The 13119-nt window shown below is 55.6% G+C and overlaps 1 protein-coding gene across 2 annotated transcripts; it reads right to left on the bottom strand.

Moving 5' to 3' along the window:
• Window positions 1-70: 70 nt before the first annotated feature.
• WDR81 (WD repeat domain 81) lies at window positions 71-12246 on the bottom strand. Of its 2 annotated transcripts, XM_010573623.1 has the most exons (11): window positions 8673-12246; window positions 8272-8379; window positions 7960-8150; window positions 5825-6015; window positions 5389-5554; window positions 5043-5208; window positions 4037-4735; window positions 3719-3864; window positions 3364-3543; window positions 2172-2412; window positions 71-313 (listed from the first exon to the last, which is right to left on the bottom strand). In XM_010573623.1, exons 1-11 carry the CDS (start codon window positions 12223-12225, stop codon window positions 222-224), a joined length of 5733 nt encoding a protein of 1910 aa, XP_010571925.1. In that variant the 5' UTR covers window positions 12226-12246; the 3' UTR covers window positions 71-221. The 2 variants fall into 2 exon arrangements, with proteins under 2 accessions (XP_010571925.1, XP_010571926.1); XM_010573624.1 differs by having other exon boundaries at window positions 234-2412.
• Window positions 12247-13119: the final 873 nt, after the last annotated feature.

Genomic DNA, 13119 nt, shown 5'->3' with positions numbered 1-13119 from the left:
GCTGGTACCTCCCCTGGGGCACAGCACACACCAGAGCTCTGCTGAGGGAGTTGGCCCCGGTGCCGGGCTCCACGGCACGCACGCACTGCTGTGGCATGGAGGAAGAGTCTCGGGGATGGGCAGAACTCCAGCAGTCCTGTCCTGTGCGGGTTTTGTGCCGTATACAGAAGTGATGGTGATCCTTCTCGGCTCTGTCCATGTCCTCAGCGCGAGAGGAGTCACTAAGGAGCAGTGGGGAACACTAACGGGACTGCAGCGCTTGCAGTCATCCATTCCTCACAGCAGCTCTTGGTTCCCAAATTCACCCCAGACACTGGGAAGGAGTGGAAAGGAGACAGGTCTGAGCTCTGCAACCAGAAACTACTTTGGGACACGCTGCTGCAACACGGGGAGCTACTTCCCCTTGGAAAGGAGATCCAAGTCCCTGTGCAGCAGAGTCCTACCTTACATCCAGGGCATCTTCACAGCATCCCTCCTCTGGCTCACCCAGGAACACAAGAGGTGCCTGAATGCAGAGCTTTAGCTTTGGCTGCGAGAGCAGGGGAGCTGCAGCCAGCACACCCAGCCCTGTACCGCACCGCACGTGGACCCCTCCAGCACAGAGCTTCCCCACACACCCATCTGTGCATCTCTTTCAAAGAGTTTATTAGAAGTAAATATTTACATCTATTGCAAATGGTTAATAGGCAACAAGGGACTGAGAGCTCCCCTTGGGTAGGGAAGGATAGCAAGGGCCAGCTGCTCACCTCCCCACCCTACCTGGAAGCGAAGGGCAGCTTTCCCAACTGCAGGTGGCTCAGGCAAACCGGCGGCTGGATGAAAGCCCTTTCCCTTCCCAGGACAACCCACGGCACGCACCTCCTCTGCCCAAGATAAGAGCTTCCCGCTCCCCTGATACTGGCTCTGACTAGGCTGAAGGATGGATGGGAAAAGGGCTGCAATAGAAGTGAGGCAACTGCTCCTACTGTGGGGTCAAAGAGCACTCTCCTTGCCTTTGGGGTGGGAACAGACGGTGCTGTCCCAAAGGGAAGGTCAGAAGGAGACCATGCTGGATCATGCCTCCTGGCTCTCACCCTGCAAGGGCAGGAGGGGACAAAACTGAGCACCTTTTTGCTGTCCTGTCTTCCCCAGGCATCTGACCAGCACAAAGGAGAGGATTTCTTGAGAAACGCCGCCAGTGCGTGGCACACAGGACACTCCTCACCTCTTAGATAATCAGAGGATGCAGTGCTGCTGGGGCAGGAACCGACAAGAGTCCATCCCTACCCTACTGCTCCAGAAGCCAAAATCCTCATGGAAGCATCTAGTTCTGGCCTCCCTAGAGGGTCGCGTTCCCATCCCAAACTGTCCCTCTGCAGCAGCCCATTCTTAAATGAACTGGCAGAGCAGATGGAGTTTGTGCCTTGGCTGACTTCCATTCCAGACTGTGCCCTGGAGCCTGTAAGGCAGCAGAAGTGCTCTAGTTAACCTCTCCTCCTCCCATACAGGCCCTAACTCAGCTGGCAGAACCTAAAGTTAATAAAGTACATCCTCTGGGCTTTGAACACAGACCACAGGAGGAGGAGATGCCTGGCACCACACAGCTCCGAAGGCGGCAGTTTCCAGGCCCAGCTTATGCTATCCTAATAAGACTGTTTAGTGGTTCAGGAGTGGAAGTGAAGGGCAAGTGCAGATGGCAGTAGCTATATTGTTGTGTTCTTGTCAAGGGGCACCCCTCACTCCTTAACTGAAGGAGGGAGGATACCTGTGGTCCATATTACTCTGGAGGGCAGCTCACAGTCCCCTGGGGATCAGGCACACATGGTACAGAAAGCTCCAGGCCTCTCTGCAGGGGTGACAGTGACCTACAACGCCCAGTATCTCTCCCAGCAGCAGTGGAGGTTTCTCAGTTATGGCTTTTTTCATTTTAAAGATACAGAAAGAGGTTAGAGATGCTTTACCGAGTGCTCACTAACAAGTACACCTCCCCCCCCACATCCTCTGTTCAGAAACATCTAACTCTCCCTCCTCCGTAAGCGATGCTGCCGACTTTCAGCTCTACCACCAGTGCTGTGGGACAGCCACAAGCTCCTGGGCCGGAGGTCACTACGCCAGGAGGCGTATGACGCCGTTGTCCGAGCCCAGCAGGAGATGGCATTTCGTGGGCAGCACCGCCAGGCTGGTCAGCGTACCCCGAAAATTCTCCGAGCTCAGCTTGGTCGTGCTGATGGGCAGGGCTGAGGACTCCAGCATGGAGTAGACGCCAATCTTGTTGGCCACAGTGCCAGTGACCACTTCGTTGCCATAGAGGTCAAACGCATGGATGGGTTCAGATGCAGATTTGTAGTGGCGCACAGGTTTCTGCTCCAGTTCCTTCCAGACAGTCAGGGAATGATCCGAAGAGGAGCTGATTAGCACATTGCCCTCTGCAGCCTGCAGGAGAGGAAAGGCCAGTGAACCAACATGCTGCTGCAGTAAAAACTCCCGCTCTCATCCTGCAAATGAGATTGGCAGGTAGCTGCCAATAATCCAACAGTCCCAGTGCAATCCCTTGGGACAGTCCCAGCCATTTCCAAGCAACTGATGGTACTGAGCAGCATTAACAAGGCATCTGGGTGGACACTGGAAGCTACAGGGCTCACTGGTAGCTGGCAACCTCCCCTAGCACTATCCTCCAAGAGACGGGCTGCGTCTCTTCTCAGTAACATCCTGATACTCAGCACAACTAATTTATCATCTGTTACTACTGCAGTGGGTAAAGAGGTTATCATGTGGTCTCCCTCTCCATCAAACCACCTGTCAAATTATTTTCCTTCTCGGGAAAAGGAATTGAGAGGCTCTGTCACAGTAGAAAACACTGCTGATGGTAGGAGAAGCCTGGAGCTGCTTATTAGCAGGGCTAGTGAAAGGGTAAACAACCCACACTGCTGAACTTTGCTTAACCTGCATTTGGGTCGAGGACACTGGAGCCCCAACGCTGCTCTCTGAGGGCGGGTAAATATGGACAAGAGTTACTCATTAGAGTGACGCTCTCCCAGGGGGGCTGAGAGCCCTGCGGAGAAAGCAACACATTCGCTTCTTCACAGGAGATGTGTCTCCTCCCTGCCCCTGCTGCAGACCTGCTTGGCAGGGACCGACACCTGGGAGAGCTGACCTCCGTTCAGCTTAGGCTGGACCAAGAACAGCCACCCACAGCATTAACCATGGGGCAGGAGAGCTTGAGCAGCCTCTTAGGGACACAGCAAGGGATGGAGCAACACCCAGAGGATGGAGCAGACAAGCCCTGCCAAGTAGCGCATGCCAGAAGGATGCTCCACGCAACCTCAGTGGATCAATGAGGCCCACAAAGCAGCCCCTCTCCCTGATCCCAGCCGGACCTCTCACCTTGATCTGCAGGATGTCTCCCTCATGGGCAGGCCAGCCCCGCATGATGAGTCCTGTCCTGGTGTCCAGCAGCACAATGAAACCAGAGGAGAAGCCAGCCATAACGCTGCGCCCGTTAGGACTGACAGCCAAGCAGCGGATGAGCCCAGCGCTCACCCCACTGGCCAGGCGAAACTCATGCTGCAAGAGAGAGAGTCCAGCTACTGCGGGTCCGAAGATCTAGGAGATCCAGCATTTAGGGGACAAGGCCCAGCTGGCTTTCACGGAGGCATCACAGCTGGCTTTGGGCCCGCCATGATCACATCATTAAGCACACGGATGGAGGAGGGTGGCTCACAGACACCAGACTCCCTACCTGTAGTCCTGGCTTCCTGTGATCGATGAACCGCAGCACAGAGTCTGCACTGGCCACAGAGATGCTGTGATAGGGAGGTGGCATGGTGGTCACAGCTGTGATGGGGACTTTGCTGTCTAATTCATCGAAAGTCCGGAGAAGTTTGCCTGTGAAAACATGACAGAGAGGTTACAGCAGTAGATGTACAGAGAAGGTACACAGCAAATCTCCAGTTCTGCACTGGTTTTTAACAGGAGCCATCAAAACTCAGTATGGCCCCTCTGTCTTTAAGGACTGGACCACTTCACTCCAGCCAGCCCTCACCCTTTCCCTTCTTACCTGTGAACTGGTCCCAGATGTGTACAGTCCCATCACAGCTCACCACGTGCTGCGATGCCTCCAGCTGGCTCACGTAGAAAACTGACTTCTTGTGCTCGGCGTACGTGAAGCGCGGTGGCACCTCACTGGTGCCATCCCCATAGTTGTACAATGGCCAAAGGCGGACGGTTTTGTCCTTGCTGCCACTAAGGAAGAAGTCCTCGCTGCTGAGTGGTGCCACGCACTTGATGGCCCCTGAATGCCCTGAGAAACTCTGCAGCTTGATCTGGTGGAAATGGAAGCGGGGGTCGTGTTGGCTCACCCCAATCTCATACTGCCAGTAGGCCAGCCAGTTCCCACACAGCATGTGGGTGCTGCGAGGAAGGTCATGCTTCAGGGCATTCTCCTCGCTGGATGAGCTGGGAATAAAGCCATCAGTGCCAGCACTGAGGCGAAGTAAGCCAAGACCCTCACGCTGTGTGTCCACAGGGACCTGGATGCGGTTCCCTACCAGCACGCTCCCAAAAGTACCAGAGTGACTGTCCTCATGGTGGCTAGCAAAGGGCTCAGTCCCTCGCGTATCTTGGTCTGAGCCCACCACGCTTGGTGTTTGTTCCAGGCCAATGACCTGCAGGCTCTTGGGGTTCACATTCTCCAGGTAGAGGCTGGCCAGCTTCTCAACCAGCGAGTGGTTGGGCACAACCACCCGGATAACGTCACCTGAAGAGAGAGAACATGGCTTCAAGGGAAAGGATCTTCCCATCGTCGCTGTCCCCCCAACAAAACAAGGGTCAGCACAGGGCTGTGAACACGTACCCCACGAGACAGCCACATGCTGCTCCCAGCCAAAGCAGCCTGAAGCCCAGTGGGCTCCCAACCCAACCAGCAGACCAAGCCACAGCGTAGAAGCTGTGAGTTTCCTCCAGCAGCCCTACGCCCTCTGACTTCTCCTGAGTTCAGGTCCAGCACGCATGCGCAGAGCACAGAGCGCTCTCACAAATCCTAGGAAATGGTGGCCAAGCCATACCTAGCAAGCAAGAGAAGGGGATGTAGGTGATGTAGGCCATCTCAGGGTTAAACACCTTCTGTAACTCCATCAGCACAGCTGGATCCAGGGCCAGCAGCTTCCCATCCGAAAGGGGCACCTCCATCACCGGCACCTCACAGCTGCTCAGTGACTCTGCCGTCAAGCCCTGGACAAGAGAAAACAGGAAGATACCCAAGATCAGATGCTCTCACCACATAGTTAATTACACAAACACAGCCTGGGCTGGACGCTGCTGACACCAGTACTGGTGTATACAGGTATGCCCACCACATTCTTGCAGCTGGGTACTGGGGGACAGCAGGAAGACGTCTCCAACATCACTGACCTGGTCTTGCAGCTCCTGCAGCAGTGAGAATGCCCCAAAGAAGTTTCTCACTGTGTCACTCAAATGCTGCTGCACCATCTCCTGCCCAATCCGCAGGCAGATCAAGGCAATTAGGCTGATTGTCTTAACACACAGGACAATACGGGCCTGGGCACCACTGGGGAAACTGAAGACGACATCCATTACCAGCTTGCCCTTCACATATCCCTTTTTCCCCTCCTCTGCTTCGTGCTTCCTGCCTTGTCTGTGTTATCAGAAGGTCTTGAGCAGCACAAGCTCTACATGCACGCTGTGTACCAGTGCAAGGAGGTGCACATCAGAGCAGGAGCAGCCCCACAACCCCAGGAGCATTAAGGCCCTCACAGAACCATTTCCAAATCCCCGATTCTGAGTTGTGCCGATCCCGGCTGAAGGCACGGCAGACTGCAGCGCTTACCCAACAGCCAGCGAAGTGAGGAAGCCCAGCACTGGGAGCAGCACCTCCTGGCTGATCTTGGGGAGAATGTCCATCAGCGTGGTGTCTGAGAGACACACGACAATCTTCTGAGTCAGCGTCACAGCAGCCAGGAGCCCTGCCTCCTTCCGACTGTTCAGCCGGCCACCACCGGACCCACCACTGGGTGCAACCTGCAAAAGGAGTCCCTTCAGTGCCAGGGCCACCATCTCCCCAGCAGGACACATCAAGGGTGACCCCAGGATCACCCGAGCTCAGCCTCAAAACCCAGCATGGTAGTGCTGGTGACAGTCCCTGGAAGAAGAACCTGAGCACTGAGTCTCAACAGCAACTCATGTCTTGCACTCAAGGGATAAGCCTGAAAACTGACGGACAGATGCCAGCACAACAGATGAGCCTGGAGAGAATGGGGCATGACATTCCCAAGCTTGCATGCATCCTCTGGAGGGCATCTCCCTGCAGGATGCTCTGACAGCTGGGAAACTTGGAGGGGAGAGAGACAACCCCAGACTGGCCCAGACCATCACCAGCTTGGACACCCCAGAGCATCGTTTGCCAGCACAGGAAGAGGAGAAACCGATTACATACACGCAACTTAAAGCAAGAATCAATGTCTTCATCCCATGCCATGTTGAGCCCGGATGCATAGACTGCAGAGGAACAGTCCTTGCATGAAATATCCAAGCACAGATTATGGGCAAACCTGCTGCTGACTTCTAGAAATCCAGCTGCTAATAATTTCATGAGGCAGAAGAGCACATCCTTTTTTGCTGACAACGTACCAATGCTGGTTACTGCAATGCCAAATAGTTAACGACATCAGCAGCAACACTAAAAGATTTCTTTCTAGACTGTCCTAACTCCTAGACAAATCAAACACCCAAGAAAAGAGAGCCAATAAGAAAAACCACAAACAATTCCCAGTTTCCGCTATATTTCTTGTACACCTGCCATCTTCCAGCTCATCACAGAAGCTCTTCCTCTCACAAAATATCCACTCTGCCAAATCCTGCAAGAAGGATTGACTTTATCCTATTTGTGACCCGCAAGCTTCATCGCTTTAATATCAGGTTGCCAAACGCTGTTCACGGGGGTATTAATCCCCCCAGCACCCCAAGCATTAAGTTTAGTAAAGCAAAGCAGAACAGCTGGAGCTATGATTGCAACTGGGTGGAGAATGATTTTGCTGAAAAATGGGATTTTCTCCCCTGAAAAATCTCCCCTTCAACACTGGAAAAACTGACAATGCCTTTTTGTTTTCTTTAAATGAACAGCTGTGGCCTCTTTTCCTCTACGTTTAAATTATCAAAAAGCTATTGAAGTTTTCCATTTAAACAAGAATCCATAACCGAAGTGTTTATAACCACTAAGAAGGGAGCAATATGAAAAATAAGCCTGTTTAAAACATTCAAGAGCATTCTTTTTGATGAAAGATTAGTTTTTCAACCAGCTGCATTACACACATTTTCTTCTTGCTATTCAGCTATGAATTTCAAGCTGAAAAGTTTGTAAGTCTTGCCAGTATTTTTAATACAGCTGAAAAACCTCCCTTAGCCTCTCCCCAGCTCATCCCCTATCTACCCATACAGACCTCTAAAACCACTTGCTCCAGCAATCCCACAGCATCCCAAGCTGCTCCGCCTGCCCATCATCACAATCCCACCCTTGTGCCAGCTCTGTTTTGGCACACTCGCCCAGCAAAGCAAAAGAAAACCTTTTTCTCTGGCTTCACACGTGCCAGCAACGGGTCTGACAGGGAAAACCCCCCGGCTGAAATGGGGAAGGAGGGGCTGCAGCAGCCCGATGCAGGTCCACAGTGGCCGAGGCTTGCTAAAGAGCAAAGCTCACGTACGCAGCCACACGCTTCGCTGGAAGCGGTCCAGAGCTGATGGCAGAGGGTAAAAGTGCCTCTTCTGGCTGCATCACCACAGCCCTTCTCGGCCAACGCAGCCAGAGCTGCTCAGCCCACACTGGCTGAGATGGAGCTCAACCAAGCGCAAATTTTTATGCAGGAGGCTCCTGGTGAGGCTGGACTATTTTCTGTGCATCCTCCTTTTGTGCCCGGGCACAGCTCTCACCCCAACACACGTAAGAAGAGGAGAAAAGGCAATACTAACCAGGTAGCTGATGTAGGGCAGGTACTGGTAGGTGAGGACAGGCTCTCCGTACAGGTACGCCACATGCACAAGACAGGCCAGCACTGGCTTGGACACCTGATCTCCCAGCACTGGCCGTTTTTGGTAGATATTTCCTGTACTCAGGGGACTGTTCTCATCGTTGCTTGGTACAAACTGCTGCCTGGTAGGGCCTGCCCAGAGACAACATCATGAGCTGAAGCAGCAGGCTACACCCAAGCCACCAGGCACCCAGCAGACTGTTTTGGGGCACAGCCCACCCCGGGACCCTGGGGTCCGAGGAGCAGACATTACCGACGTAGCAGGACGTGAGCAGACGGAGCAGGTTCCTGGCAATGAAGCGGGACGTGACAGTAGGACCCAGCTTGGCTGAGAGCCACCTCACCATCTTACAGGCTGTGTCTGCAAAACAAAAACAGTTGCAAGGACAGAGCCCAGCACAGTGCAGATTAGCTATCACCCGGCTGCTGCCCAGACCCTGCCTGCCCTGCAGGCAGCTTCCCAGGTCTCAGATCCACACACTTCAGTGGAGTCCTGGCCTTTTACCCGGATCTCATCGGTGTCCCGAAGCTGGGACCATAGACACCACCCAAATCTGCACCCACTTCTTCCCATGCTCTCCCCTTCTCCCACTCACTGCTTTACTGGGTGTTTGCCATGCTCGGCAGAAAGGGTCACGGCTAGCAGGGTCTTACCCAGGAGTATTGTCTGCTCTTTGTCATCAGAGTGATCCGGGAGCTCCTCTCCCTCTCCATCCTCTGGCTCGCTGCTGTCATCAGCCAGGGTGACATCCACAGAGGCACCAGCATCCACAGCCACCGTCAGCTCTGCATCAACCGTGGCATCATCATGCTCCTCTTCATCATGCCCCTCTTCCTCCTCCTCAGAGTCCTCGCTCTGTTTCAGGTCCTGGCTGCTGTCCATCGACTTCAAGCTGCTCTTGTCCTTCTGGGAATCTCCGTCTGCAGGTCTGTCCTCTCCCAGGGACACCTCGCTGGCACTGCTCTTGTCACTCAGCCGCCCAAGGCTGAGCGATTCCTGCTCCTGAGGCTGCAGGGACTCCCCGACATAGAGGCCGCTCTGGAAGTCCTCGCTCTCAGGCATGTAGGCTTGGTCATGGAAGCTGACACCAGAGGTGTAGTCGAGGAGGTCGAGGGCAGCAGGGTGCTCCACATCCATTTTGATCTCCTCCCCAAACACACACGACACCGGGCTTTCTCCTCCACTTTCATCATCTTCAGCCGTGCCAAGGAGTGATTTGCTCTCCTCCCGCGAGCTCTCAATGCCAACGAGTATCTGCAGAATGTGCGGCAGCAGGTTCAGGAGGAAGGACTGCAGCCCCAGGCGCACTATCAGCTGGGCAACAAAGCAGTCTGTGTAGAGGTAGAACCTGCCGTGGCGGTAGCAGGGGGTCTCATATGCTCCAATCAATGGCTTGAGCAAGTATTTATTAGCATTCTTCGGACCTAGGGATTTAGCTATAGGTTCAAAGAGATACCACGCTGCGTAGACAGCGGTATTCTCCTCGGACATCAGAGATAATATGAAGGGCAGAAGAATCTCCAAGCCTTCAGGAGTGATTTCAGAAAGGATCCCCTCCAGCTGCTGCCACAGCTGGAAAACAAGTTCCCGGCCCTGACCTTCATCTTCTATCTTCTTTGCCTGATAGGTGAAAATAAATTTGTGCAGGGCTGGGAAGTATGTGGGGAAGGGGACAATAGAGCTGAAGGGACTGAGGAGCTGCGTGGGACAGGGTGGGGGGAGGCCCTGGGAGATGGGTTTGTATTCAAACAACTGCACTGCGCCCTTGCCCGACCTGGTCTTCAGAAGCTTCTCCACTGGCACGCTCAGCTGCAGCAGGACATGCAGCACATGCTGGAGTGGGGCTGGGATCTCCTTGGGATGGTAGCGACACAGATTACGCACCATCAGGAACCGCTCCAACAGGGATGCGTCAGGCTTTGAAGGACGAATCCTTGGTGCAAATATAATCTCAGCTACCAGAATGCCCAAAGCTTGCATGTCCCTCTGGAAGAGGTCCGAGAGACCCAGGGGCAGCTCTTCCCACGGCTGCTCCATTAGCTGCATCTCACTGCTTAAGCCTTTAGCCAAGAAATTGTCCAGTTTCTCCAGTTCTTCCAGGGCCTGGAGTGGATTGAAGCCTTCAGGAAGAGTGATCTTCATGTCAATCTGATCCACAGCACCTGCCTTGCTCCGACGGAGAGGTCGAACACCTGAGGTTTTGCCTTCGGCAGCATAAGCAGGGAGGGTGGAGGGCTGTGCTGAAGGCACAGTGGCGCAGGGCTGATCAGCAGTTCTACTCGTAGCAGAAATCGAATCCAGGGCTTCCGTGCCTTGCTCTAAATCATCCTCACCAGCGATGGGTTTCTCCCCAGACCACGTGGCTTCACTAGGAGTAGCCTCCAGGACCAGCCCATTAACTGCATCCGTCACCTGGCCTTGGATATCCTCCAAAAACACAGTCTCCCTGATGTTCTGGAGAAGAGGCCGGGCAATGGCTGGAGCTTCAGCAGGTGTGTAGGCAGGTCCCACCATGCGCCTGGGATGCGGCTGGTCGAAGAGCTGCACAACCCCATAAGTCGTCAGATGCGTGTGGTTGTCTACTAGATGGAGGCAGACGTTCTTTTCCTTGACAGCATCCTTCCCAAGTAGCTTGTACCCAAAAGTGAGATCAATCCAGTGGTGGAGGTCCTGAGAAACTTCCCGGCTCTCAAGCAGCATGCGGTGGACTTCAATGAACTCCTCGTAGGAGCTACACCAAGATGGCACGTCCAGGTCAGGCATGTCCGGATGGATGGATCGGAAGATGGAGGGGTCCGTATAAAACTCTGGGATGCACTCATCTGGGGTCCAGCTCTGCATGCGCTCCATGCTGGCTGGATACTCGTTGGGCTCCCACTGGGACCTCACGTGGCAGCACAGCACTGCCTTGGGTGTCCTCCGAGCCGTGTACACGTAGTAGGTGATATCCGAAAGGACGTCGGAGATGTGATGGGGGACATGGAGCTGCTCCCCACTTGATCCACCAGCAACAAATGCCTGCTTGGTCATCTCATAGGTGAAGTCCAGCTGCTTGTCTCCCTTGTTGAGTCGGAACTTGGATTTCCTTAGGTCCCTGAACTTGCCGTTTTTGGTAGTGAAGTCCACCACCCATGGAAGAACTGGGTGATAATTGGGGTCTCCCATTCTCCTCCCAGCCAAACTGTTTAGTCGCATAAGGTAGTCAAAGTTGCTGACCTGCCCATGTACCCACTGTAACACCAGGTCTCGGAGGTCCTTCTGGCAGGCGGTGCACCTCGCCTCCTGCCCTCGCACGCCAGCGCCGCTTTGCTCGCTCATTCGTTCCAGACCAGCCTCCAGATTCACTTCCTCCTTCGGTCCCTCGTACTCTCTGAAGTTCACACGGAGCCGGCTGCACAGCTTCTCATCCACAGCCACATCCCGAAGGGAAAAGGCGCCACAAGCCAGACCTGCCTGGTGACAAGCCCTCATGGCCTGCAGCACGTGGAAGAGGAGGAAGAGGATTTTGGCGTGGCTGTTGGTCAGCTTGGCTGGGCTGAAAGTCACGATGTCATGCAAACAGTACTGCACATAAGGGTAGATGATGTACAGCATGTTGGCCGACTCCAGCAGAGCTTCTGCCTGCAGCACGTTGGGGCAGGAGGGCACCCCCTTGGCGGCCGCCACGCTCTCCTTGGCGGGGGAAGCACCGGACGCGCTCTTGCCCACCTGAAGGACGGGGCAGCCGTAAGCCTTCTGCAGGGCGGCCCGTAGCACATCCAGGGCCGGCATGGTGGGCGGCGCGTCAGCGTGCCGGTACGGCCGCACGTAGAGGCAGTGAGCCCGGCGCCACAGGTTTCGGTAATTCTGAGAGGCAACGCTCTGCATGAAGCTGTGCAGGTTCTCCGGGCTGCCGTTACGCTGGTCGGAGGTGGGGGGCTGCACCCGCAGGGGGTAGGCTAGCTGCTCCTTCCGCAGCCCGTGGATTTCCACCCGGGTCCAGCCCGCAGGCAACTTCTGCACGGAGTGCTGCAGGAACGTCCTCACCTCCACGTCGCTCAGCCCCTCCGGCCGCGGGCACAAGCTGGGCAGCACCCGGCGCTCTTTGAGGCTCACCAGCCATTTCACCGGGACGAAGGCGGTAACGTGGGTCCTCTCAGCAGCGGCGGCCAGCTGCCGGCGGTCGATGTTCAGGTCCTTCTCCACGCTCTGGAGGAAACCGTCCATATTGGCTTCTGCTGGAAGAAAGGTGGCCCAGAGAGGCTGTGAGCGAGCGGACGAGCGTGGCACCGTCCCTGCCCTCCCCACCGGAGCCCCGGCTCCCCCGCCGAGCAGGCGCCATGCAGCCAGTCTCACTTCCCCATTGCCACTCAGGTGAACAAAAAGCTGGTTTTAGGAGCTTGGTCAAAAGATGTTGCACTGGGGAGGGGAGGAGTTGAGAAGGGATCAGCCCTGGCTGGTGGGGACAAGATGGGACCTCCACAGGCAGGGAGGGGGACACAGTGGGACCTCTGCAGCCCCAGGGCCAGGGAGGGGGATGCGATGGGACCTCTAGGGGGACATGATGGGACCAGTGGGGGGACATGACGGGACCTGCACAGCCTGAGTGCTGGGAAAGGGGACACAATGGGACATCTGCGGGTCCAGGGCCGGTGGGAAGGACACAATGGCACCTCCACAACCAGGGAGGGGGGAGATGATGGCACCTCTGCAGGTGGTGGGGGGACACGATGGGGCTTCCACAGCTCCAGGGCCAGGGAGGGGGACAAGATGGGACATCTGCAGGTGGTGGGGACACACAACAGGACCTCTGCAGCACCAGGGCTGAGGAGGGGGGACACGATGGCACCTACGCTAGCCCCAGGGCTGGCAGGGGCCACACAACGGGACCTCCACAGCCCCAGGACCAGGGAGGGGGACATGGTGGGACACCTGCAGCCCCAGGGCTGGTGCGGGGGGGACATGATGGGACCTCCCCAGCCTCGGTGCTGGAGGAGGTGACACGACGGGACCTCTACAATCCCAGGGCCGGGGGGGGGGGGGGGACACGATGGCACCTCCACAACCCCCGGGAAGTGACACTAGAGGACACCCATCAGCAAGAAACACATCCCTAGCACC

This window comes from Haliaeetus leucocephalus, unplaced genomic scaffold (genome assembly GCF_000737465.1).
Source record: "Haliaeetus leucocephalus isolate CR32 unplaced genomic scaffold, Haliaeetus_leucocephalus-4.0 Scaffold395, whole genome shotgun sequence".
NCBI lineage: Eukaryota > Metazoa > Chordata > Aves > Accipitriformes > Accipitridae > Haliaeetus > Haliaeetus leucocephalus.
Note: the sequence above shows the minus strand (reverse complement) of the source record. Positions and strands in the feature narration are given on the sequence as shown.